This window comes from Euleptes europaea, chromosome 19, assembly GCF_029931775.1.
Source record: "Euleptes europaea isolate rEulEur1 chromosome 19, rEulEur1.hap1, whole genome shotgun sequence".
Classification (NCBI taxonomy): domain Eukaryota; kingdom Metazoa; phylum Chordata; class Lepidosauria; order Squamata; family Sphaerodactylidae; genus Euleptes; species Euleptes europaea.
The window spans coordinates 17698839-17726410 of record NC_079330.1 but is presented as its reverse complement, the minus strand read 5'-3'; the positions used below and the strand labels follow the sequence as shown (position 1 = coordinate 17726410).

The following is a 27572-nucleotide window of genomic DNA, read 5'->3' as shown; positions in this document are numbered from 1 at the left end:
AGAACATCGGTCCATCAAGGTCAGTACTGTCAACGGCTCCCCAGGGTCTCAACTGGAGATCTTTCACATCACCTGCCTGTTCCTTTTTCAAGAACAGGAGATGCCAGGGATTGAACCTGGGATATTCTGCAGGCCAAGTAGATGCTCTACCGCTGAGCCATGAATCCCTAGGCTCCCTCCCTCCCTCCCAGTGTGCGGCTGCTGTAAAAAAGGCAAATTCCATGCTGGCCATAATTAGACGAGGAATAGAGAATAAAACTGCTGATATCATACTGTCCTTGTACAAATCTATGGTGAGACCACAGTTGGAATACTGTGTACAGTTCTGGTCACCACACCTAAAAAAGGATATTACAGAGCTTGAGAAGGTGCAGAAAAGAGCAACCAAAATAATTAGGGGACTAGAGCAACTGTCCTATGGGGAGCGGTTAAGACGCTTAGGGCTGTTTAGCTTGGAAAGAAGGCGGCTGAGGGGAGACATGATAGAGATCTATACAATTATGCATAGCTTGGAGAGAATGGACAGGGAGGAGTTTTTCTCCCTCTCTCATAATACTAGAACACAGGGTCATTTGCTAAAGCTGGAGGGTGAGAGATTCAAAACAAATAAAAGGAAGTATTTCTTCACACAACGCATAGTTAAATTGTGGAACTCCCTGCCCCAGGATGTGGTGATGGCTGCCAGCTTGGAGGGCTTTAAGAGGGGAGTGGACATATTCATGGAGGAGGGGGGTATTCATGGCTGTTAGTTAGAATGGATACTAGTCATGCTGCATACCCATTCTCTCTAGTATCAGAGGAGCATGCCTATTATTTTGGGTGCAGTGGAACACAGGCAGGATGGTGCTGCTGCACTTGTCTTGTTAGTGGCTTCCTAGAGACACCTGGTTGGCCACTGTGTGAACAGACTGCTGGACTTGATGGGCCTTGATCTGATCCAGCAGGGCCTTTCTTATGTTCTTATGTTCTATGTTCTCCTCTAGCCAAGGACCATACGTATGAAACTTTAATTTCACCAGAATGTCACTGGCCCAAGGTCATCCAGCAAGCTTCCATGGCTGAGTGGGGATTCAAACCTGAGTCCCCCAAGATCTCAGCCCAACACTTTGACCTCTAACCCACACTCTATGTGTTGGGAAAGCCAGCATGGTGTAGTGGTTAGGAGCAGTGGACTCTAATCTAGAGAACCGGGTTTGATTCCCTACTCCTCCACATGAGTGGTGGACTGTAATCTGGTCCACTGGGTTTGTTACCCCACTCCTCTACATTAAGCCTGCTGGGTCACCTTGGGCCAGCCACAGTTCTCTCTGAACTCTCTCAGCCCCACCTGCCTCACAAGGTGCCTGTTGTGGGGAGAGGAAGGGAAGGCGATCGTAAGCCGCTTTGAGACTCCTTAAAGATAGGGGGGAAAGCGGGGTTTAAAAACCAACTCTCCTTCTTCTATGTGTAAAGGTAAAACTGTTTTGCAAAGCTTAACATGTGCAAGTGTATTAAAAGTCACCACATCACATAAACCAGAAAGCAGGAGTTTCATTGTACTTGGTTTATTTAATGACAAATTTAGTGACAGCAGCTATAATTTATCTTTTTTTCAGGAGTGAAAAATGTGTACCTGGATACCAGAATTAGCACCTAGTGTAGCACAGGGGAACAAAAAGAAGCCCCTTTTAAAAAAGAAAGCTAATCTAATTGGGAGCCCTTGATGAACAAAGGCAGAAAACATAGCTCTGTATAGTCAGTTGATCAATTTGCTGACAATTTAATTGGGGGGGGGGGAATCCAATACTTACCTTTGAGACACTAAAAAACCACAGCTCAAAAAGGTTAAAAAGATGCAATTTTTTGATATAAAAAAGACACAGGACAGATCACAGTCTTGGTCTTCAACTTATTGGAAAACGCAGAAGACACTTGCAATGCAAAAAACAAACACCACTCTTGAAGATGCTGCTTAGAAAATGTTTTATCCAAAGCAAGTTAAAAGCTGTACCTACAAGACCTCTGCAGGTACAAACGAGACAAAAACCTTTAAAATACAGTTTTAAAGAAATGGGTGTCCCCCCAGCTGCAGCCCAAAACAGTTAACACTGTCAAGAGATGAACATCTCTCTACGTCACGAGGGATTCTGGCCATGAAGCGCAAAGTTTGCATCCCAGCCCATCTTCGCCCACTCAAGCCTTCGCCGGTGGGATTTGGCATCCAGCCGAGCCAGATGCTTGGCAAGTGGGTTCAATTAAGCATGCGGGTGGAACTTTGGTCTGCCAGGTCCTGTCTTGGCGGAGTGGGGGGACTCAGCGATTATGAACAACACTGGACTGGACGAATGCAGGTGGGGAGCCAAGAGCCGTCACCTATGGCAACTAAGGAGTACTGGGAGGACGGCTTTAAGGAAGGTGGTTAAGAAGACCCTTAATCCACCCCGGACATTCCAAACACACACAAAGATTATCCAAACATGCACCAAACAGTGAAATAATTTAAGGTAGGGCCTCCGCACTACCTCCGTTTGGCATAACACCTGAAGAGGACACATGGCCGTACAGGATGTTATGTCAAATATGTGGAACAGACTCCAGTGGGCGGGCTATTCACCATAAGTGTCAATCGGCCCTGCACTGCAAGGGGCTGTTCCTGCACCTTGCTGGAAATGGATGGGAACGAAGCCCCAGGCAGGGGTAGGAAGGATCCAGGAGTGGTATCTCCACTTGCCCAAGATCACCAGTTGCCTCAACAGAACGTAACAGCTACAGGCCAATTCTCAGGGTCCTTTTGTGGTGGAACGATAACATGTTGTCGTTTTAAAATGGAGAACAATCCTTCCCCCACCCCACCCTGTGCGCCAGCATGCAACGTCAACAGCTCCTCACAGCTGTTTGGAGATTAAAGAGTCACCCAGGACAAAGCCTGCTTTCTTTCCTGCAGGTGGTGGAGCCGATTCATGCTGCTCGAGAAGCTGGAGGGCACGGGGACCGGCGGAGACGCCCGGCAAAGTGGCGGCTCTACCCTGACGCTTTGGTGCCAGCACGTTCGAAAATTTCTATTTCGTTGTGCATCGAGACTAGTTTAGATGAGAAGTTCTAAATATTAGCAGACGAGTGCTTACTCAAGTTATGGTTGAGGCAAAAAAAAAACAACGAACACCACCCCAGCCTCTTCCCCATCATGCTGGGCTTCTTTTCTGTTAAGCAATCCGCGCCCAGGAACAAAGTCGCTTAGCGGCGAATTAGCCCTGTTGGTGGCGCGGAAATCTTTTTAAAAGCATCATTCCTTAACAAGATACCAGGCAGATAAGACACTGAACGTTTCAAACCTATGTACAATTTTAAATATTTACTTTACAATAGACTTCCTTTTTTAAAAAAAGTTATCCTTTTAATTGTTTTAAAAGGTTTGACTTGGCATTCTTCTGCAAAGTGCTGATCATCTCCTTTATTCGGGGAGGGGAGAGGGAGAGGCTGAAGACACTTCAATTGATTTTTAAAAGGGGGGGAAACCATGCCTGGAAGGCAAAATTGCACATGTACCCCCGGGGTGTTTCGCTAAAAGTACACTGGAGTCATGTAAAATAATAAAAAAAAAAAGAGCTGAATTTCAGTTCACCTTCACCAAACACACAACCCTGAAAAGAAACCTACTTCGGGCTAAATCAAACACTTTGGGCCACCCCTGCCAGGAATAGTACCTCTAAAAAAAACATGCCGGTTATAAACTCGTCGGATGGATCTCTCGGACCACCCGCCCAGAAGCAGAAAGCAGAGTGAAGGAACGTGTCTGCTGCTGCCCCAGAAGACGCCATCATCCAGCATACACCTGCGGCTGCAATGGCGGTGGCAGTTTGTCGTTCTCTACATTTTCGGAGTCAATGGCCGCCAAGGCCGGGTTCGGGGGCTTTATCTCCAAGGGATACTTCTCGACGATCTCTTGGACTTCCTTCGCAACCCCATCGGTCCAGTCAATCAGATCTCTCTCCAGTTTCTTGGCCTCGCTGACGATCCTCTCCTGTCGCTCGTTGAGCTGGGAGAGGAGGTCCAGGTTCCTGTACATCTGCCGAACCCCCACGCACATGTCGGCCGACCAGTCCTCAGGCTCCTGCTTCTTTGGAGACGCCTGGCCGGACATGTAACGGTCAAAGTCTTCCTGGCTGAGGTTCAGGGACTGCGCATCCAACTTCTCTATGAAGGCCACAGCACAGCACTGAAAGAACGAATGCGTTACTCTTAAGTAGGAGGACTCACACGAAAGGTTACCACCACATATACACAATGCACCAGCTAAGAATACAGTAAGGTAAAGGTAGTCCCCTGTGCAAGCACCAGATCATTCCTGACCCATGGGATGATGTCACATCCTGATGTTTCCTAGGCAGACTATGTTTACGGGGTGATTTGCCAGTACCTTCCCCAGTCATCTATGCTTTACCCCCAGCAAGCTGGGTATCATTTTACTGACCTCAGAAGGATGGAAGGCTGAGTCAACCTTGAGCCAGCTACCTGAAACCGACTTCCATCGGGATTGAACTCGGGTCGTGAGCAGAGCTAGGACTGCAGCTTACCACTCTGCGCCACGGGGCTCTTATAAGAATGGCACTCTTCAAATATTTCTGTCAACGGAAGCCCCTCGCTGGCTTCCAAACATTTAGCACAAAACCATGTACATCCTTTGACAGTTTCTCACTGAAACATAAGAACTACAAATTTGCTTGGCTGTTTCTTTTAACTGAACATATATTCACGCACGACTCCGCAAATCAAGCCAGAACTGATGGCAGAACACAAAAGATGTGCAATCCATCAACGTAACATTACAAAACAAGATAGAGAGAAATCTAAGATGAGAATTTTTTTAGTTTATAAAAACCCTTGGAGCTTATTAAATACTCCCTGTTATCCTGTTAATATCATGCATCCCAATCTCACTCGACAAATGATAACTAAAAGGCCTTCTTTCAGTGGGCATACAAACATCCAGTGATTTACTACAAGAGAATAAAGAGACTTCCGAGGCTACCAAAGTCAGCATTGAAGAACAGTAACCATTCTTACCGTAATTACAACATTGGGGATACTAGACTCACAGCCACAACTGAGAATAAGGAAAATAATTTAGCCAATGAAAAGCCAGCCCGCTACTGGACCAAGCTTCATTTGGACTCATTGATGGCCTTTGGCCCAAGTGCCCAGCTGCCAAGATTTCTGGCATCCAGCATTTTATTTATTTTAGACGTCTATCCTGTCTATCCCCTGGGTCACAGGGCTCGGAGCAGCTCACAACATCCAATAAACAATCAATAGAGATGAGTCATGGCAACAAAATCTTAAAAGTACAATCTGTGAAATAGTATCCTAGCTCAGGCATCAGAATAAGACGTGATCATTTGGCGCCCGGCAACTAACATCCCAGACTGCTGTCAAAAACGGGCGGCGGGGCTAATAGGCGGTAGGAAACTGGCCTCGGCCGTCCTCAACGGAATACCTGGAGGAACAACTCGCAAGATGTCATAGCTCCACTAACAGCCCAATCGCAAGATGTCATCGTTCTGCTGTACACAGCATTGGTTAGGCCCCACCTGGAGTACTGTGTGCAGTTCTGGAGGCCCCACTTCAAAAAGGATGGGGACAGAATGGAGCGGGTGCAGAGGACAGCGACGAGGATGCTCAGGGGCCTGGAGACCAAGCCCTACGAGGAAAGGCTGAGGGAGTTGGGAATGTTTAGTCTGGAGAAAAGGAGGTTGAGGGGGGACATGATTGCTCTCTTTAAGTATTTGAAGGGCTGTCACTTAGAGGAGGGCAGGGAGCTGTTCCTATTGGCAACAGAGGATAGGACTCATAACAATGGGTTAAAATTATGGGCGGAAAGGTACCGGCTGGATATTAGGAAAAGTTTTTTACAGTAAGAGTTGTTCGACAGAGGAATCAGCTTCCTGGGGAACTGCCTTTACAGCAGCCTGCTTATATATGAACATATATGAAAATATGGAGCTGCCTTATACTGAATCAGACCCGTGGTCCATCAAAGTCAGTATTGTCTACTCAGACCGGCAGCGGCTCTCTGGGGTCTCAGGCTGAGGTCTTTCACATCAGCTACCAGCCTGGTCCCTTTAACTGGAGATGCCGGGGATTGAACCTGGGACCTTCTGCATGCCAAGCAGATGCTCTACCACCGAGCCATGGCCCCTCCCCTATTACCATTACTGACCTCCTTGCTAGCAAACCCCGTTTCCCAAAAATAACCCAAGGCGTTTGAGAAGACAGTGGGGAAAGGTGCAGCTTCCCCCACCCTGCAAATGTATCTAGATGGACACCCAATCCTCCCCCCACCCCCGCCCAGTGCTAAGAGCTGGGCTTACCAGATTAGTGAAGTAATAGCCGTCCTCGCCCGTCATGAGCCTGCTGGGATTGCAAAAGCGAGTGATGTACTGGATGTTAGACTGCAGGCGGGGAGGGTTGCCCTTCAGGACGATGTAGATGAGGGTGGGCAGGAAGTCGTCCGCGGAGGCCGGCTCGTTCTTCGTAGTCCGGATGGCAGTGAAGATGTGCTTGCTGCAGCTGGTGATGCAGGCCAGCTTGTCCCGCGGGACCCGCTTCGAGTCCATCTCAATGATGTCTGCGAGACGGAAGGAAGCCCAGGAGGGTCAAGAGTCACACGCTGGCCCACAGACCAAGGCTCCACACAGATGCAAGGGCTTACCTTGCTGAGCTGGCTTGGAGAGCCAGCGTGGTGTAGTGGTTAAGAGCGGCGGACTCTGATCTGGAGAACCGGGTTAGATTCCTCCACATGCAGCCAGCTGGGTGACCTTGGGCCAGTCACAGTTCTCTCAGAACTCTCTCAGCCCCACCTACCTAGCAAGGTGTCTGTTGTGTGTGTATGGGGGGGGATTGTAAGCAACCTTTGACTCCTTTCAGTAGAGAAAAGCAGGGTATAAAAAGCAACTCTTCTTCTTGGATTGAAAGCACAGCAAATAACCTGCCTCACTTTAAAGGAGAACGCTTTGGAATAGCAATTGAAGGAGGGAGGACACAAGCAGTAAGGGAGAAAATGTTGCATTTACAGCCTGTTTGTGGTCTCATTGAAATATCTGGCTGGCTAATAAGGAGCCCCGTGGTGCAGAGTGGTAAGCTGCAGTACTGCAGTCCAAGCTCTGCTCACAACCTGAGTTCGATCCCAAGGAAAGTCAGTTTCAGGTAGCCGGCTCAAGGTTGACTCAGCCCTCCATCCTTCCGAGGTTGGTAAAACAAGTACCTGGCTTGCTGGGGGTACTTGTGAGGTAGGTTAGGCTGAGAGTGTGTGACTGGCCCGAGGTCACCCAGTCAGCTTCATTCATTCATTCATTAACCTTTAATAGACATAGTTCAAAAGACATCTCATACAGATTCTCACGATCAAAATCAAATCACACCAACCGAAGATAAACAGCCAGGGCCCCTGTCGGGCTCAGAAATGTACAAAATATATAAAATACAAATAAAGATAGAATCTATAAAATATACCACATTACAGAAATTAAACAAAAGTTAAAATGATCTGCCTATCCAGCCCGACAGTAATACAATAAACAATAATTGGTTCTTGTAGGTTATCCGGGCTGTGTAACTGTGGTCTTGGAATTTTCTTTCCTGACGTTTCGCCAGCAACTGTGGCAGGCATCTTCAGAGTAGTAACACTGAAGGACAGTGTCTCTCAGTGTCAAGGGTGTAGGAAGAGTAATATATAGTCAGAAAGGGGTTGGGTTTGAGCTGAGTATTGTCCTGCAAAAGTATTGTCCTGTAAGTATCAAGATAATGTGCTAATGAGGGTATGGTATGTTAATATGGAACCATTGTATCCTGAAGTGATCTGTTAATGTGTGTAATCCAAAGCTAATCTGTATGGCTATTGTTGAGTGTTGTCTTTGTCTGGAGGTTTTTCAGGGCAGGAAGCCAAGCCTTATTCATTCTTAAACTCTCCTCTTTTCTGTTAAAGTTGTGCTGATGTTTATGAATTTCAATGGCTGAACATGGACTGACGCAAACAGGACACAGGGTCTTATTCCAAGACACTGAAAGACTGGACAATTCTACCAACTATTTTGTCAGATTGCACAGAGAAGCCGTTGAAATTCATAAACATCAGCACAACTTTAACAGAAAAGAGGAGAGTTTAAGAATGAATAAGGCTTGGCTTCCTGCCCTGAAAAACCTCCAGACAAAGACAACATTCAACAATAGCCATACAGATTAGCTTTGGATTACACACATTAACAGATCACTTCAGGATACAATGGTTCCATATTAACATACCATACCCTCATTAGCACATTATCTTGATACTTACAGGACAATACTTTTGCAGGACAATACTCAGCTCAAACCCAACCCCTTTCTGACTATATATTACTCTTCCTACACCCTTGACACTGAGAGACACTGTCCTTCAGTGTTACTACTCTGAAGATGCCTGCCACAGTTGCTGGCGAAACGTCAGGAAAGAAAATTCCAAGACCACGGTTACACAGCCCGGATAACCTACAAGAACCAATGAACTCTGACCGTGAAAGCCTTCGACAATATAATAAACAATAATAGTCATAATTATTGACCATTCACTAGATAAAGCCGCAATCACAACCGCAACTTAAAATATTAGACAGGCTTCACAGATCCCCGTCTCAATAGCGTTACCAAAAATTTTTGCAACCGAAGCAGTTGTTTCAGGCTTAGCATCAGACAACAGAACAAATAACATTCGGCTTTTGTTATGGACTATTTCGGTATCAGGCAGATCTAACAGACAGTCATTACGAGGGCCCTCACCCCCAGTCAGCTTCCACAACAGAGTGGGGATTCGAACCTGGTTCTCTCAGGCCCTAGTCCTGCACTCCAACCACTACAGCAGTCTGGCTCTTAACCCCTCTGTTACAGTCTTTGCGCACCTGTGATTGCTTTCACCACCACGTCCGAGACTTCGGGGATTTCCTCATCGACAGGAACACACAGCATTTGCGAATTCACCCAGTGCAAGGCCCTGCAGAGAGAGGGAGAGAAAGAGAGGAGGAAGAAGAGTTGGTTTTTATATGCTGACTTCCTCTACCACTTAAGGGAGAATCAAACCGGCTCACAATCGCCTTCCCTTCCCCTCCCCACAACAGACACCCTGTGAGGTAGGTGAGGCTGAGAGAGCTGTGACTAGCCCAGGCCACCCAGTTGGCTTCATGTGGAGGAGTGGGGAAACTAAATCCAGTTCGCCAGATTAGCCTCCACCGCTCATGTGGAGGAGTGGGGAATCCAACCCGGTTCACCAGATCACAGTCCACTGCTCCAAACCACCGCGCTTAACAACTACACCACGCTGGAGAGAGAGAGACTCTTCCACCCAAGTAGAAAATCCTTGTTTTTGTCTGTGTGTGCCGCTTAGGCACGTGTCACTTCCTTATAGTGTCACTTCCTTAGATATAGTGATTATGTATTGCATTCAGAGCCCTAACCTGCTTTCTACTGGAGGCAGTTTTATACAGGGTTCCTAAGAAGTCTCCCACCCAAGGAACTCACCAGGGAGGGGCCGTGGCTCAGTGGTATAGCCTCTGCTTGGCATGCAGAAGATCCATGTTCAGTCCCCGGCATCTCCACTTAAAGGCACTAGGCAAGTAGGTGATGTGAATAGACCTCTGCCTGAGACCCCGGAGAGCCGCTGCCGGTCAGAGTAGACAATACTGACTTTGATGGACCGAGGGTCTGATTCAGTAGAAGGCAGCTTCATGTGTTCATGTGTTGAGATCCAAACCACTTAGCTTCAGGGAAACTTGCACCCAATGCTCTCAAGGTCTGGCCGGGTGCAATGAATCCCTCTGGAGTGGGGCCACTCCCTCAAGACCTGTTCCCAAAGCCAATACCTGATTCTCTTTTGAACAGCCAGGTCCTTCTTCTCATCTTCGGTGGTTTCCGGGCAGAAAACATACTTATACAGGCGGGTCATGATGTACTTCTCAATCTGGTCCATCGCCATTTCCACTTTTTCCGGGGACACTGAAAAGAGGAGACACGCAGGCACACACCATTGGAGCACAAGCGGCTTTCCCTGTAATCTAAGCAACTGTCAGCAGAGTCTGCACGAGGTGCTACCGGCGTTTGAAAAAGCTCCCTCTGTGCTTTCAGTTTTTTAGGCAGGGCCAAGGCACCGTCGCACATTAATAGGGTTGCCAACCACCAGGTGGTGGCTGGAGATCTCGCAACTAAACTCCAGGCAACAGAGATCAGTTCCCCCTGGAGAAAATGGTCACTTTGGCAATTGGGCTGTGTGGCATTGAAGTCCCCCAAAACCCTGCCCTTCTCAGGCTCATCCCCCAAAATATCCAGGTATTTCACAACCCATAGCTAGTGACCCTACACATTAAGCCTGCAAACAGTGACAAGATAGGGGGGGTTCTCCTTTAAGGAAAGAAAAAGAAGAGTTGGTTTTTATATGCCGACTTTCTCTACCACTTAGGGAAGAATCAAACGGCTTACAATCACCTTCCCTTCCCTACAACAGACACCTTGTGAGGTAGGTGGGGCTGAGAGAGCTCTAAGACAGCTGTGACTAGCCCAAGGTCACCTAGCTGGCTTTGTGTGGAGGAGTGAGGAAACAGTTCCCCATATTAGCCTCAGCCACTCATGTGGAGGAGTGGGGAATCAAACCCGGTTCTCCAGACCAGAATCCACCGCTCCAAACCACCGTTCTTAACCACTACACCATGTTAAATCGGGATTGTTTTCAAATCATGGCTTTTCCCGTGTGCAAAAGGGCAAGCCTTTCCCCAGCCTCTTCCGGGGCAGAAACTGGGTTTTCTCAGAGCTAACATACTCAAGTCTGCAGCGAGGCTGGGGAGTCCCCCGGCAAATGCACCGAATAGATCAGACACAGGAAGGACATGCCTGAATCCATCCAAAGGAGACGGGAGCCTGCCTCTTCTTCCCTCGACCCTCAGAGCCCTCCTAGAGAAACAGCAGTACCTTTCCAGCGGGCGTGCAGCTTATCGGCTACACTCTGATAGAAGTCCTGGGTGTATTCGGACTGCTCTTCAATACTCATGTCCTGCAAGAAAGCAGCAGAAGAAGAAGAGTTGGTTTTTATATGCTGACTTTCTCTACCATTTAAGGGAGACTAAAACAGACTTACAATCACCTTTCCTTCCCCTCCCAGCAACAGACACCCTATGAGGTAGGCGGGGCTGAGAGAGCTTTAAGGGAGCTGTGACTAGCCCAAGGTCACCCAGCTAGCTTCATGTGTAGGAGTGGGGAAACAAATCCAGTTCACCAGATTAGCATCCACCACTCATATGAAGGTGTGGGGAATCAAACCCAGTTCTCCATGAACATGCCCACTCCCCTCTTAAAGCCTTACAAGCTGGTAGCCATCACCACATCCTGGGGCAGGGAGTTCCACAATTTATCTTTGGTGTGTGGGTGCACGCCCCACTGAGCACACCGCGCAGCACAGCGACAGGGCTTCTTGTCCTTAACCCTTCACAGGAAGAAGAGTTGGTTTTTATACCCTGCTTTTTCTCTACCTTTAAGGAGCCTCAAAGCAGCTTACAATCACCCTCCCTTCCTTTCCCCACAACAGACACTTTGAGAGGAAGGTGGGGCTGAGAGAGTTCGGAGAGAACTGTGACTAGACCAAGGTCACCCAGCAGGCTTCATGTGGAGGAGCGGGGAATCAAACCCAGTTCTCCAGATTAGAGTCCACCACCCTTAACCACTCTTTGCACCATGCTGTCTCTTTATGAGATGATGCCACAAAGCAAAGACACTGTAAAAACAACAAAAAGCTCTCCAAACCCACTGTAGGCTTCACTCAATGGATTTCCTTGACACGTGGTTGGGAGTGTAAACATTCAAAGGCCTGGGATGGGGGGGCAGAGAATACCATGAGAAACAGAAGTTGCTTTGTGCTACCTTAGAGGCCACTGCACAGTTCACAACATCAAAGCAACACAACTCCCCCTTTTAATTTTGTAACTATGTTTGTACCTTCTATTTACAAGGTTTTTAAAAAATTCCCTCCTCGTTTGCCAACTGGCAAAAAAAGAAAGAAAGACCTTCTGAAGCACCCTACAATCGAGCAGCTTGCAGAACCATCTGGGCATATTTGTCACTGTCGTTTGACTTGACGCTAAAATATATTTTTTTTTCTCTTCCCCATCAATATACTTAAGAACGCTGCATTCCACCTGACAACCGGAAAGAGATTTCTGGAAATGACAGGGCTTTCTAAGCCCACCTCTCTGACGGAATGTCCAAGGGCGGCAATAATGAATAAGGGATTTTTAAAAAAAATCCATGATCAATAAGAGATAATTGTAAAGTATCCATCCTGGAAAACACTCAACAACGTTGTGTGTGTGTGTGTGTTAAGTGCCGTCAAGTCGCTTCCGACTCATGGCGACTCTATGAATGGAAGTCCTCCAAAATGTCCTATCTTTGACAGCCTTGCTCAGATCTTGCAAATTGAAGGCTGTGGCTTCCTTTATTGAGTCAATCCATCTCTTGTTGGGTCATATGGAAGGGGAGCTCAAAAAAAGAGTAGCCAGTAATGATCAAACAGGCCTTGGTGACGGCCTGGTGCTTAAAATTCAACAGTCTAGGTTAAGGGCCCAGTAAGTGCCTGGAGGAAGGGGAATTCCACACCCTGGCCTGAATAACCCAGGCTAGCCTGAACTCGTCAGATCTCAGAAGCTAAGCAGGGTATTTGGATGGGGGACCTCCAAGGAACACCAGGGTCATGATGCGGAGGCAGGCAATGGCAAATTACCTCTGAATGTCTCTTGCCTTGAAAACCTGACGGGGTCGCCACAAGTCAGCTGTGACTTGACAGCAAAAAAGGTGCCATGGCAGAGAAGGCCCCACTTTCTACCTTCTCTCGGAGGTATACAGACCAGGGCCTCAGCAGAGTATCTTCACTGCCAGGCAGGCTCACATGGGAGTAAGTGATCCTTTAAATAACCTGGATCTCCTACCATTGAAGGCTTTAAAGAATGCCTTCCGTGCTCTTTAAATTGTATGTTTGTTTTCTCTATCTCAAGTCAGGCAGCCCAGAATGCGTTCCCCTCCAAAATAGCTTTCTGATTCCACCACCACTGTAGGAAAACCACACAGCCAAAGGAACAAAGAGAGCATGAGAAACGTAGTACCCCCCACTCTGGCTTGCAGAGGGACCTACCCGCTTGTGATGCATGGCTTCCAGAAAGAGTTTGCATTGCTTGTAGATCTCCTGCCCGGATTTGTGGTAGGCCTTCAAGAACTCGATGAAGTCCTTGGACACTCGGTCTGTTTCGATGCTGACTTGCCTGCTTATTGGACTGGCGGCCTTGGCTTCCTGGACGTCTGCAGGGGGGGAATGGTCCAAACTGTTAGAGATAGGTTTACTCAGCCCGGTCTGCCTCATGCAGCTTGCCCGGAGGAGGATTCCAGGAGGGGCCCTTAGCTCATTGGCCAGGTACACACCACCCATGCAGAAGTGCCCCGAGTTCAGTCCCTGCCATCACCAGTGAAAAATCCACCAGAGACCTTCCCGGCGCATGACATCAGAATGGTCTGATTCTGCACAGGAACCAGCCTTATGTGCAGTTAGACTGACCCATCTAGCTTCACAAAATGACTGGCAGCAGCTCTCCAACAACAATAAAAATAAGTTTTTTCCAACAACCTGCTACCAGAGATTTTATTAATGCAGAGATGCAGGGGATTAAACCTGGGGTCTTCCACAAGCAAAGAATACACTCTGCCTCCGAGCTGTGAGTTCTTAAAAGATTCCTCTGCTTGTGTCAAGAGAAAGCAACAGCAATGTCGGAACTGTGTAAGAGCCTTGACGGCCCCCTTCAAGGTGGCAATAGAAAAACAAAAAGGCTGGGGGAAAAACTCAACCAAATATGTGGAAAAAACTTACAAGGTTGAGCTACAAACTATACACTATAACAAAATGATTACATTTATTGCAAAGTGTACACTGTAAAATGGTTAAAAACAAAGGGCCTGGAATACAGGCTACGTATAAAAATACCAGCTGTAAAATACTTATACACAGTTGATATACAGTCAATGTAGAATCACAGAGTTGGAAGGCCCACCAGGGTCATCTAGTCCAACCCCCTGCCCAATGCAGGAATTTCACAACTACCTCCCCCACACACTCCCAGTGCCCCCTACTCCATGCCCAGAAGATGGCCAAGATGCCCTTCCTCTCATAAACTGCCTCTCATGAACTGCCTAAGGTCATAAAATCAGCATTGCTGACAGATGCCCATCTAGTCTCTGCTTAAAAACTTCCAGGGAAGGAGCACTTACCACCTCCCGAGGAAGCCTGTTCCACTGAGGAACTGCTCTAACTGTTGGAAACTCTTCTGATTTAATTTCAACCTGTTGGTTCTGGTCCGACCTTCTGGGGCAACAGAAAACAACTCAGCACCCTCCTCTATATGACAGCCCTTCAAGTACTTGAAGATGGTTACCATATCCCCTCTCAGTCTTCTCCTTTTAAGGTTAAACATACCCAGCTCCTTCAACCTTTCCTCACAGGACTTGGTCCCCAGACCCCTCACCATCTTTGTTGCTCTCTGGACACATTCCAGTGTCCAATGCTAGACCAGACGCGTTTCGGCCTGAATAGGTCTTCCTCAGGAAAAAAAACAATTCTAGTTGTGATACGAGTAAAATTAATTTGGCTTTCTTTTTTGTCTCTCTTTTTTTTATGGTTTTCTATTTTCAGATAAAAAATATCTCATAAGGTTTATTTCCGGATGTGTTTTTTTTTTTAAATAACTTTCTGTCTTTACGACCACTGAGGTCAACCCAGAGCTGGCAACCCTAGTTGACATCCAGCGTGAAATACACACGCGGCCTCTCTTCTCCTCTAAGCCACAAAACACTTCAAAAGTTTGTTAGTGCTAACAGAGCAGCGCCGAGTCACCCACCTCTCAGCTTGCCAGCCAGCACTGTTCAGAGCCAAGGATGGAATGCGAGAAGATGTAAATGGAGCAGGATGAAGTGGAAGCAGCGGTGGGACAGAGAAAGACAGGGGGGGAGAGAAAAACACAAAACAGGAGAACAGTCTCAAATCGGCATCTCACAAAGGCGACGCGGAGGCACAGCAAAACGTCGCTCGACAGGTAAGCACGACGAAGGCTGAATCCAGGTTGCAAGAAGCACTATGTCGCTTTCAAACATGGCTATTTAGTTCAGGGTCTCAGGGGCGTGATGGGAACACTGCCATCTACTGCAGGGGTGACTTTTTAAGAAGCTGGGGCACGGCTTGGCCAGCGATGTCTAAAAGCAGGAAAAAGACATTCTGAAAGACTCTCTATTGATCTATACCGCTGATATCCAAGGGAATCAACCCATACCAAGTGCTCGCTTTTTGGCTATGTGGCCCCGGGACTGCTCCAACTCTTCAGCAATGCTTCCTATCCAGAAACTAAATCCGTTCGTTCTGGTATGTGTCTGTGTACTGCCTGCAGTCACAGGGATTTCCACAAAAAAACCCTCTCCTTCAGCTTTGAGGATTAGTGTTCTTTTATTGCTGCCACTTGGTTATTGAATTGATATTTTTATTTCTGGTGTTCAGAGACCGGTTTGGGGGGCCTTAGGGCACACTTTAAAAAAATGAATACATAACTCATTGGAGGTGAGTATTTTAGCACATGCGGGCATCAAAACAAACAAACAAAAAAGGCCAGTGGTGATGCTTACAATCTGATCCTATCTGCTGCGGCTGCCATAACGTTGGTCAGGGCCTGATGGCAGCACTTGGACAGTTCCCTCCTGCTCGCTTCCGGCTGTTTGAGGACGCCCCCTCTGCCTCAGTTCCTTGCCCGCTCCAGCAGCTCCTACAGCTTGCGAGAGTAACCCGAGGATGACCCTCCAGAAGCCCCAGCCCTTCCCTCGCACTGCGGAGCCCCACCGCCCAGGCTCTGTGCCCCAGAAGGCTCCCAGCCAATCCGAGAGCCGAGGTGCCAGCATCTACACCCGGAGTGAAGCTTGCCCCTTACAGAGAAGCACTCGGGGCCATTCACTGCCATCAACGGTCTGGCGCCACTTCCCATCAAGAGAGCCAGCGTGGTGTAGCGGTTAAGGGTGAAGGACTCTATCTGGAGAAGTGGGTTGGATTCCCCACTCCTCCACATGAGTGGCAGACACTAATCTGGTAGACCGAGTTGGTTTCCCCACTCCTCCACATGAAGCCGGCTGGGTGACCTTGGACTAGTCACAGCTGTCTTAGAGCTCTCTCCGTCCCACCTACCTCACAAGGTGTCTGTTGCGGGGAGGGGGAGGGAAGGTGATTGTAAGCCAGTTTGATTCTTCCTGAAGCAGGAGAGAAAGCCGGCATATAAAAACCAACTCTTCTTCTTCATCAAGCGGCTCTTCTGGAGCTACTTAGACATCTGCAGAGCATTCAGCGGCTTTTTGCCAAGCCAGATGTTTCAAACCCAGGAGGGGGTGGGCATCACCCTTCCAAGCCTACTCCCTCCCTGCTCAGCGGGCCAGAGGCTGACAGAGGTTTATGGCCCTGGGTTCAGACACACAGCCTCACCTGCCCTTCGCTTCCAAAAGGGACATACCTGTGCCCAACTGGTCCCTAAACATTCCACCATGAAACTGATATGAAGTGTTATTGCCCCACTATCTCCTGAAAGGTGAATAAATCCCATTAAGTTACGTTAGGTCCGTAGCAGCAAGGTAACATTGGCCTCTATCCAGAGATGCTGTACAGATAAGGGCTCCAAAAGTCCACGTGTGTCCAAAAGGATGGCCAAACCAGATGGGTCTGAAAACACGCCTGAGAGAAGAGACGGCCAAGAAAACTGCACCTGGTACGTGATCTTCTGTCCGGATCAGAGCCAAAATGTGGAATGGCATCAGAGAAGAGGCGGCCACTGGCTTAAAAGAGGGGTTGGAGAGGTGGTTTCCTTATGGTATTGCTTTCTATGATCCTTGGAAGATAATTTTTTATATTATAAGATTTCTTTTCCTCCCTGGACAACTGTGGGTTTTTGACCTTTCGACGAGAAAAAGAGGGATTGGGTAAATCCACGGGAGCTGAATGAAACCTCCACATTTAAGAACAGTCTATCACTGAATACCATGCGGTAGTGACAACAGAAGGACTGCTGCCCAGATGCCTTGCTTGTGGGCTTCCTTTCAGGGAATCTGTCTGGTCGCTGGTGGGGAGAGGGAGGTTGGACTCCCAGCAGGAGGCAGCTAACTTTCTTTCAGGCAAGCTCCTTCCCAGGGAAATCGCTTTCCCAAGGCGAGCAACGGAAGGGACTGCAGCTTACGACAACTCGGTCTGCGGCCAGCCTGAGACATTCCGACAATCTGAGAGAGAAGCTTGCAGCGTTCCTCCCTGCAGTATGGCACAGGGAGAAGGGCAGCAGAGTAAAGGCCCAGGGTGAAACAGACGACATGCCTGACTAAAGATCAGAAGGGGGGGCACACAAGGCAAATTGCACTGCTCCAGCAGCACCCTTAACACATTGTGACTCCATAAACAACCCAAGGGTTTGGGTGTGGTAGCAGAGTCCTATTCTGAGACTCCTGGAGAGCAAACGTGTAGTGGTTATGAGCGGTGGACTGGAACGGTGGAATTTGGAGAACCGGGTTTGATTCCCCACTCCTCCACATGAGTTGCAGATGCTAATCCGGTGAACTGGGTTGGTTTCTCCACTTCTACACGTGAGACCAGCTGGGTGACCTTGGGCTAGTCACAGCTCTCTTAGAATTCTCTCAGCTCCACCTACCTCACAGGGTATCTATCGTGGGAAGGGAAGGTGACTGTAAACTGGTTTGATTCTTCCTTAAGTGGTAGAGAAAGCTGGCATATAAAAACCAACTCTTCTTCTTCTGGCACTAAGAGTGCCCCCGTGTGCCAGGGCATCTCCTCTTGATTTTTATCAGAGGGCTCTACAACATAATTTTTAAAAGCAAACACACCTTTTGGACACTTTTACAGGGAAAAAGTCATTGGGAAGCCAGGAGAAGGTAGGGTTCTCTACACCACGAGAAACAAAAGCAATGAACTCAACAAAAGGGTTGGGGGGGGGGGCTGAACACATGAAGAGGAGACAAACCAGTTTAAATCGCCCTTCTTATAAATAACTTGCTATGTGCAGTCACAAAACATCACGGCAAAACACAACACGAATTGCACACCCTGCGTGCGGCGATTCTGCATCTAGCGGACTCGACTGGACAGGCAGCTCTACGTTCTTTAACAAAGTACAGAGCTACTTACCAAAAAAAGGGCCCCTATTTGAAGGGGCTGGGAGCCAGAAAGAGGAAGGGTCTCGACACAAGACACACACACACAGGAGAATGTCACAAAAATACAAGCCTACGTAAAACTGGCACCTAGATGATCTTTAGGTTACTTCCATAGAGGAAAATAAGCAATAGAGTTTTCTGCTACGGTTGTGCCAATTCTTCATCTAGCAAGCTACAAGGCAGAAGCTTGCATTTTTCTAAAGCTATCAGAAGTGTATGCTTTTCTGTCCAAACCTATTTGACATGTGAAGGGCGACGTCTCTAAAGATTCAGCTCAAATCTGGCAAAGAATAATTACCTCTGCAAACAGACAATGCAAAACACACGCCGTTGCTCATTACATTCCTATCTTTTATTTATGGGGTGGGGGTGTAATTTATTTGACCAGATAGACGTTAAAAAAACATTGTAAGCGAGTGTTTGACCTGCGCTTTTCCCCACAAGTATGTTCACAACAAAATTAAACCCACCAAACACTGCATATCCAGAGAAACAAATTCCAAGGCAGTAAGCAGTAAAGCTCTGCTCACAACCTGGGTTCGATCACGATGGAAGTCGGTTTCAGGTAGCTGGCTCAAAGCTGACTCAGCCTTCCATCCTTCCAAGGTTGGTAAAATGAGTACGCATCTTGCTGGGGGTATGCCGGAGGCATAAAAATTCAGCTTTTCGTGGCTCAGGATTTGGACTGCTACCGTGAGTTATTTATTAAATAAATAAAAATAAAAGAAATAAATTGCCCAAGTGTAGAAGCACAATGCGGGACACAAACAGCCAAACTTGGTTTCCAAGTTCAAAAACTCATTTACTGTATTCTTCCATAACTACTAGTCGGTTGGGGGTGGGGAGAACATTAAACGAACTTCTCACTTCATGTCTTATTCTGTCGCAATGCATAAAAGCCATGTGGCTTCTCATTCCCAATCGACACGGTTACACCTTTTAACTAAGTCCTTTAACCGCTTCGATTAAGACAATTCCTAAAAGACCTGCACTTCGGAAAACCTAAAAGAAAATATTTAGCTTCAGAAACGTTTCAACCTTTGTTCATTCTTAGTTTTGCTTCCCTATCCTCCAAAAAAACGTCTGAAATGGGATTAATAAAGGTTCTTTGTTATGGAAATTTGTCAGTTTTGTATTCCAAATCCCTTGTGAAATGATGGTAATCATTACTGAGTTTAAGATGTGTCTTGCTTCCCTCTCCTCCCAAAAACTTCCTGAAATGGGATTAATAAAGATCCTTCCTTATGGAAATAAGTCAATTTTGTATTCCAAATCTCTTGTGAAACAATGATAATCTCTTCATTAAAGATGTAATCTCTTCAATAAAGATGTGTTTTCCTGAAAGGAACTAACCTAGTTTTCTGCTCCGCCATTTAAGCTGTCGGACTTGCCTATTGCGGGCCAGGTTCCCAGCTTGATCATCTCATGCGCTCACCCCTGGCACAACCCTAGCATGGGCTCTGCAAAGCCCAGCCACACCAAAACAAATTTTAAAAGCGACTACAAACAAGCAGACCTGGCTGGCCTCTGCTGCTTGGCGTTACCTTCAGTAGGGGAAGGGAGCTCCCAGGGCGGAGTAAAAATCTCCTTCAAGTCCCTGAGAAGGTTATCGGCACTGCGCTCCTGCCAGAGCTGTCTGGGATTAAGACCGGTCTCCCGAGTGGCTGGAATAAAACAGTAAGCAGGATACCGAAGGGTAACATAACAAGAAAGGAAGGGGGTGAGGAGAAAGGAGAGACTGGAAAACCAGCGTGGTGTAGTGGTTTCCGTCTAGACATTAGGAAGAATTTTCTAACAGTTAGAGCGGTTCCTCAGTGGAACAGACTTCCTCGGGAGGTGGTAAGTGCTCCTTTCGTGGAGGTTTTTAAGTAGAGGCTAGATGGCCATCTGTCAGCAATGCTGATTCTATGACCTTAGGCAGATGTTGAGAGGGAGGGCATCTCGGCCATCTTCTGGGCATAAAGTAGGGGTCACTGGGAGTGTGCGGGGAAGGTAGTTGTGAATTTCCTGCATTGTGCAGGGGGTTAGACTAGATGACCCTGGTGGTCCCTTCCAACTCTATGATTCTATAATTCGATGATTCTATGGTTAAGGGCGGTGGACTCTAATCTGGTGGCCATAGTTGCTGCTTGCAGCTGACACTACAGCACAAGGATCTTCACTGCCTGACTCAAGATAAACTTTCTGCACACAAGAAAATATTGTAAAACAATGTGTTCATTTTAAAAGGCATCCTGTTAAGCAGAGTTTGTGCCTGAAAGGTCAAACAGCTGCTGTCAAGTTTTTTAAGAAAATTTTTATTGCTTTTATAATTAAACACAAAAATAAACAAAAAAACAAAAAAATAAAAATATTTTTAACAAAAAAATACAAAATAAAACATAAAACATACAAAATCATATATAGAGCACTGTTATATCTGTTACTAATACATTGTTTACTATCTTTTAAAAAGTATGTAGTGCCCAAACCTCTACCACCCACCTTTGTGTCCTCCACCTTTGAACTTCAAGAGTTTTGCACAACCTCACTCCCTGGGGCTGTGTGCTTGGCTCCGCCTCCTGCGGCAGCCATTTTGTGGGTGCGCCCGCCACCCTGTGTCAGAATTCCAAAGGTGCGCGCAGGCTCAAAAAATAGGTTGGGGACCCCTACCCTAGTTCAAAACCACGCTCTGCCGTGGAAGCGTGTTGGGAACCATGGGCAAGGTCGCTCTCTCTCAGCCTCGACTACCTCACAGGGTTGTTGTGAGAAGGAGAGAACGCTGTAAGCCAGTGTGTGTTCCCATTGGGGCAAAAAAGGGATACAACGAAGAAAAACAAAGGAGATGTATGAACGGATGACGACCCTCTGAGGATCCATATGACAGTGGAGCTGCTGATCGCTCACCTCCCAGCCCTGCCAGGTCGCTGTGGGCTCTGCGATCTGAATTCTGCCGCTCCTACTTTATTTTTATAACCATGCCGTCAGCAGACTGAGAATTCGGTTTACAATGTGAGGAACGACTACATTAAATATTCACCACAAAAACCACAACGGAGAGATGCGATCAGCTGGTCTGCTCAGAGCATACTCTCCCAGAGAGGCCTTCCTTTGGGCTCCTGCTCACAGAAGCAAGCAGCCTTTCAGTGTTCGGAGCAGGGCCTTTGCAATGGGGGAAGCACAGTTCCGGAACTCGCACCCCAGGAAGGCTCATCCTGCCACCTCCCCACAGCATGGTGTAGAGCCAGAGTGGTGTAGTGGTTAAGAGCGGTGGTTTGGAGAGGTGGACTCTGATCTGGAGAATCAGGTTTGATACCCCCATGAGCGATGGACGCTAATCTGGTGAACTGGATTTGTTTCCCCACTCCTATACATGAAGCTAGCTGGGTGACCTTGGGCTAGTCACAGCTCTCTCAGCCCCACCTACCTCACAGGGTGTCTGTTGTGGGGAGGGGAAGGGAAGGTGATTGTAAGCCAGTTTGATTCTCTCTGAAGTGGGAGAGAAAGTCAGCATATAAAAACCAACTCCTCTTCTTCTTCTTCTATACGTCTAGAAAAACCAGGGTCCTGTCCAGCCTTTGCTCTGAATATTTTTTTGCCTTTAAATGCACGGCTTCCCTTTTCTCTTATTTCATCAGGCATCTGTGTTTATCAGCCTCGTTTTAAACGTCTTCATTTGAAATTATCACTTGCAGGAGGTAGGTTGATAACTTAAAAAAAAAAAAAACCCAAGTTGGACGCAGAACAGCATCTACACCCTGCACACAATTCTCACAGAACTGAAGCCCATAAATTTGGTTTTAAGTATGGAAACAAAGTCATACTGTGAGGAAAGAGACTCAGAATACAGACTGCAAAGGCTGTCCTGTAGCAACCCTGATCAATGTGCATAAATCTTGGAAGAGAAAACATTTTATGGAGAGTGAATCCTGCCTCCTACATTGTGCTGAAGACAAATGGGACCATACACCTTTCCATTCTTTTTAACCTCATGAGTTTATTTATACTCGGATATGTCTAATTTTAGAAATGTCACAGTTGTTCCAACATATTTTTAATTATTATTTGTGCTTCTACATGACATTCCAGGTGTCTCTGAGGCAGAAATACAGAACGTAAGTGTAAGCAAAGGACACAGTGGCTGAGAGAATGAGCCGAGAGAGACAGGAAGGCCGGAGATCGAATCTCGCACACACACACCCGCCACACACGCACTGGATGGCCTTACGTAACCCACCCTGTCTCGGCCTCAGTCTCTGACATCAGTATTACGGGGATAATGAAGCTGCCCCAGTTTGCAGTCCCTGCCACAACCGAGACAATGAATGCAAAGGGCTTCAACCCTTTAGGAAGAGAACTCTACGGCTTCCAGAAAGCCAAGTACAGAATTAATATTTCAACATCATAAAAGGGTCTCAACAGCTGCTTAGAAATCCAAAGGATGAACAAACAAATTGGCACTTTCAAGAAAAGTACTAGAGAGCCAGTGTGGCGTCGTGGTTAAGGTGTCGGACTAGGATCTGGGAAGCCCTGGTTCGAATCCCCACTCTGCCACGAAAACTTGCTGGGCGACCTCAGGCCAGTCGCACACTCTCAGCCTCGGCCCTGGCAAGCATTTGGGTGGGAGACCTCCGAGGCTGTGACACGGAGGCAGGCAATGGCAAACCACCTCTGAAAAATTGAAAACCCTACGGGGTCGCCATAAGTCAGCTGCGACTTGACGGTAAAAAAAGAAAGGAAGAAAAGTGCTGCCTAACAGTAAGCTGGTGATTAAGACAGGGGTAGGGACCGTTTTGGGCCCAAGGGTGCTCGGAGTCGAACGCTGGCTCTTCCTGCTTCCAGTGCCAGATGGATCACTCTCCCCCACTCTGCTGCTCTGTGCGGCACTCGTTCCTCAAGTTGTTCAGAGCTTTTCCCCCCCTTGGTTGACCAATGCTTGAGAGGTCGGATGTCCCTCTCCTTCAAAGCCTGCTAAGTCCCCTGCCAGGATGTAATTTGCCCACTTGTGAGCTAAGAGAATGAGTTGCAATTCGAGGGGGGGGCACCCGTTCAAATCTCACCTCTGCCATGTACCCACCTGGCCGCCTTCATCAAGCCACCGCCTCAGTCCCTCTCCCCCAGCGGTATTCAGATGGTCACACCAGCCTACTTTACGGGGCTGTTAATGACTACTGCGATAAAGAACCGCTTTGAACGCTGATGGGGAGATACACATAAGAAGCAAAGTTCACAGGTACCTTTCTTGGATCCTGCCCGGGAAGAAGCCCCGAAGAATTTCTTCACCGTCGTCACTTTCCGCGACTTCTCGTTGGTTTTCTTCTCCTCGAACTTGGAGAAGGTGAGGGACTGGGCCCCTTGAGGGTGCTGGGTGCTGGCGTAGGCCTCCTCTTCCTCACGCTGGAGCCTGGCTCCCAAGGAGAGAAAAGAGGGCCTCAGTTCAGCTCCAGCAAAAAGCGTGGCCAGGTTGGGTCAGCGACCGGCATCTTGCCCTGACTGCTCCGGAGATAGAAATCCTGACCACGTATTGTGCTCATCCCGTGACAAAGGAGCTTTGTGGAAGCCAGAAAACCACACCACCCTGCCAAGGAAACTAGAGGGAATTGCAAGCAAACACAGAGGGAAGCAGAAGCAACTGGCTGCTTAGCTTATTGTTCCAGCTCCTATGTCACCCAACCCGCTAGGAACTATCAGCTACTCAAGAGAGACAGATTCGAGATCCACTCCCACCACCCTCTCCCCTACAAGAACCCACAGGATCCCAAAGAGAGCCAGCTTGGTATTAACCACATATTTACAAGTAGGATCTTTTCTAGCAATCAGTATCTGCAGTACAGGTTATAGGAGGGGAATTTATGAAAGCAAGCTAAGCGTGAAAACTGTAAAGCTCTGCTCACGACCTGAGTTCGATCCCGACGGAAGCCAGTTTCAGGTAGCCAGCTCAAGGTTGACTCAGCCTTCCAACCTTCCGAAGGCGTAAGTTTTGAAGCTGAAGCTGAAAGTTTTAACTTTAGGGGGTTATGCCAAGATTTGCCCTGGGAAGCACCATTTGCGACACCTACATAAAACGATTCGTAGTCAACCATTTCTCTTTCCATGCTGCAGAAAACTTCTCCCCAAGAGCTCTTGTGGGGTAGAACAGTAACCAGCTACAAACACACTCAGAGACGCTCACAAACACGCGCTGGGACGAAGGCACCCCCCTTACCGTTCGGCAAGCTCCCAGTCCTCCTGAATCTGCTTCTGCCGGGCCTTTTGGTACTCCTCCCTCCAGCACTTGGAGCAGAAGCCCTGCCACCCGGGGTTGCCATAGTAACCGCATCCCTTCTTGCAGAGGAGCTCCGACTGGTCGACGTGGATGCCCCGGCGCTCAGACTTGAGGCTCATCCTTCCTCCTCCTGCAGAGCGAGAGAGAAAGAGTCAGGGATGTGGTTTGGATTGCGGGGAGTTCTTTATGGCTTTAGGAGGGCTCCTACATGAAGGAGAGAAAACAGAACAACAGGAACGGCAATGCTTTTGTTCTGCTAAGAGAAGCCACCATGATTTACCTCTGCTTGAGAGACTGTGTGGTGTAGTGGTTAGAGTGTCGAACTAGGATCTGGGAGAACCAGGCCCAAACCCCCACTCTGCCAGGGAAGCTTGCTGGGTGACCTTGGGCCGGTCACGCTCTCTCAGCCTAACCTCCCTCACAGGGCTCTTATGAAGATAAAATGAGGAGGGGGAGAGGGGAATACTGTAAGCAATTTTGGGTCCACATTAAGGAGAAAAGTGGGGCATATAAACGAAGTAAATAAGTAAAGGCCTTGAGACGATCCACAAGTTTACAGCTGCTGACTGAAAGGTTCTCACATAAGGTGCCACAGTGAAAATCCTTTTTGAATTTCAAAGCCCTCCTGAGGAACTTTTTGTATTTATGACAAGTTGTCTTGTTTTTTTAACATTTTTTGTTATATAACAAAGGGATACAAAAGGAAAACGGTAAAAGGGGAAGAATAAAAATATCTAACATGCCATTAACCAACTAAAAATAACAATTCTAATGCAGATCAAGCAAACAACATTGCTTTTCATTTCGATGTTTGGGCAAGTTATACAAATAACATAATCAATAAGTGACACCATCAATGAAGATGTCAACCCAGTGTGCGGCTGCTGTAAAAGAGGCAAATTCCATGCTGGCCATAATTAGACGAGGAATAGAGAATAAAAATGCTGATATCATACTGCCCTTGTACAAATCTATGGTGAGACCACACTTGGAATACTGTGTACAGTTCTGGTCACCACACCTAAAAAAGGATATTACAGAGCTTGAGAAGGCGCAGAAAAGAGCAACCAAAATGATTAGGGGACTATACCATGCTGGCTTAACAGTGTACTCCTCTCCTCCGTTTTATCCTCCTGACAACCCTGCAAGGCAGGTTAGGCTGCGAATGTATGGCTGGCCCAAGGTCACCCGGCCAGCTTCCATGGCAAAGCGGGGATTCGAAACTGGGTCACCTGGCAAGGAGCCTGGCAGATTCGGGCGCCCAGCATCAGCTCCACACCCTTAGCATGGAGCTTAAATTTAATCCTCTCCACTCCACAACAAACTCCGCAAGCGGGCAGAGAGATCGCCCTTCTCTGAACCCAGAAGCAGACAACGGAAAGGAGAACAGCCTCAGAGCCCTGAAAGTCACTTAAGCACAGAGATTCTAGTCCAGAATTATCACGCTCTTTCCAGAGAGCAACCGGCAAGATCTGGAAGGACCTAACAGCTTAGTGGCATAGCACCTACTTCACATATATATATGCATTGTTATTCATTTAACTGTTTGATGCCCAATGGCATGCAGGTTGCTCACCACCCTGAGTCTTTGGAGAAAGGCAGGATAAAACTGCCTTGCTAAAATAAGACTAAGAAGGCTGGGGAAAGATCTCTCTTTACCCGAGACCCCAGAGAGCCACTCCCAACAAAGAAGAAGAGTTGGTTTTTATATGCCGACTTTCTCTACCACTTAAGGAAGAATCAAACCGGCTTACAATCACCTTCCCTTCCCCTCCCCTCCCCACAACAGACACCCTGTGAGGTGGGTGGGACTGAGAGAGCTGTGACTAGCCCAAGGTCACCCAGCTGGCTTCGTGTGTAGGAGTGGGGAAACAAATCCAGTCCACCAGATTAGCCTCCGCCGCTCATGTGGAGGAGTGGGGGATCAAACCAGATTCTCCAGATCAGAGTCCACCGCTCCAAACCACTGCTCTTAACCACTGTACCAGGCTGACTCGGTATCAGGCAAGCCTCCCAACTTGAGGAACAGCCTGCCTTGAATAGAGTTACCAACACCTCCAGGTGGAGGCTGGAGTTCTCCCAGAAATAAAACTGATCTTTAGACTACAGATATCATTTTCCCCCAGAGAAAATGGCAGCTTTGGAGCGAGGACTCCATGGTACACCATAGACACTTAAGTACCTCCGCAGGCACCACCCCCAAATTGTCAGGAACTTCCCAAGCTAGCAACCCAAGAAGACCCACACACACACACTTCTATCATTTTGCAGAACGTGCAAAGCAGAAATGCTCAGGAGGACCCTTTTATAAAGGAACGGCAGTCGAGAAGAGCCCCGTGGCGCAGAGTCTTAAACTGCAGTATTGCAGTCCAAGCTCTGCTCACAACCCAAGTTCGATCCCAATGGAAGTTGGTTTCAGGTAGTCAGCTTAAGGTTGACTCAGCCTTCCACCCTTCTGAGGTCAGTAAAATGAATACCCAGCTTGCTGGGGGTAAAATGCAGATGACTGGGGAAGGCAATAGCAAACCATCCCGTAAACACAGTCTGCCTAGTAAAGGTCGGGATGTGATGGCACCCCATGGGTCAGGAATGACCAGGTGCTTGCACAGGGGACTACCTTTACCTTTAAAATGGAAGAGTGCAGGAGTTTGCTTCTAGAAGTGACATTAATATAGTCTGTTACAGTGTTTATTGTATGATTGACCTCTTTTTTACTGTGAAGTCTCTATATTTGCAGCCCCCTCTCATCAACGGCATCTCTCATCATTATGACTCAGGCAGCTTTTATGACACCTTTGTTTTCCATATGCATTGTTTTCCAATCCTTTTGCATTGTTTGCTAGAGATCTTTACTGCCTGATTGAATTGCTTTTCGTATTTTGCAATCCACCTGGAGTCTGGGTGATGGAAGTTAATAACAGGATTACCTGTATGCAGAAGAGACAGCAAAGGGAACAGCATGCACAGGGCATTTCTGTGGCCAGTAACCTATTCCCAGAACCCAGAAGAGGAAGTGGAGCCTCTTCTCCTGATTTTGCAAGGTAGGCACATGAACACA

At 47.6% G+C, this 27572-nt stretch overlaps 1 protein-coding gene across 3 annotated transcripts; it reads right to left on the bottom strand.

Moving 5' to 3' along the window:
- Positions 1-3736: 3736 nt before the first annotated feature.
- RABGEF1 (RAB guanine nucleotide exchange factor 1) lies at positions 3737-24633 on the bottom strand. 3 transcript variants are annotated; one of them, XM_056864868.1, is made up of 9 exons: positions 24455-24633; positions 23487-23653; positions 14925-14945; positions 13175-13338; positions 10966-11047; positions 9867-9999; positions 8910-9001; positions 6348-6604; positions 3737-4195 (listed from the first exon to the last, which is right to left on the bottom strand). In XM_056864868.1, the coding sequence occupies exons 1-9, from the start codon at positions 24631-24633 to the stop codon at positions 3797-3799; spliced, it is 1494 nt and encodes a 497-aa protein (XP_056720846.1). In that variant the 3' UTR covers positions 3737-3796. The 3 variants fall into 3 exon arrangements, with proteins under 3 accessions (XP_056720846.1, XP_056720847.1, XP_056720848.1); XM_056864869.1 differs by lacking the exon at positions 14925-14945; XM_056864870.1 differs by lacking the exons at positions 23487-23653; positions 24455-24633 and adding an exon at positions 19815-19831.
- Positions 24634-27572: the final 2939 nt, after the last annotated feature.

What these genes read in the sequence shown, in the direction of transcription:
- RABGEF1 (XM_056864868.1), bottom strand. Translation starts at nt 24,633, where the DNA reads ATGAGCCTCAAGTCTGAGCGCCGGGGCATCCACGTCGACCAGTCGGAG. An exon ending in CCGGGCAGGATCCAAGAAAG is followed by an intron (nt 14,946 to 23,486) that starts GTACCTGTGAAC and finishes GGCTCTGAACAG; the next exon opens with TGCTGGCTGGCAAGCTGAGA. An exon ending in GCTATTACTTCACTAATCTG is followed by an intron (nt 4,196 to 6,347) that starts GTAAGCCCAGCT and finishes TCGTTCTTTCAG; the next exon opens with TGCTGTGCTGTGGCCTTCAT.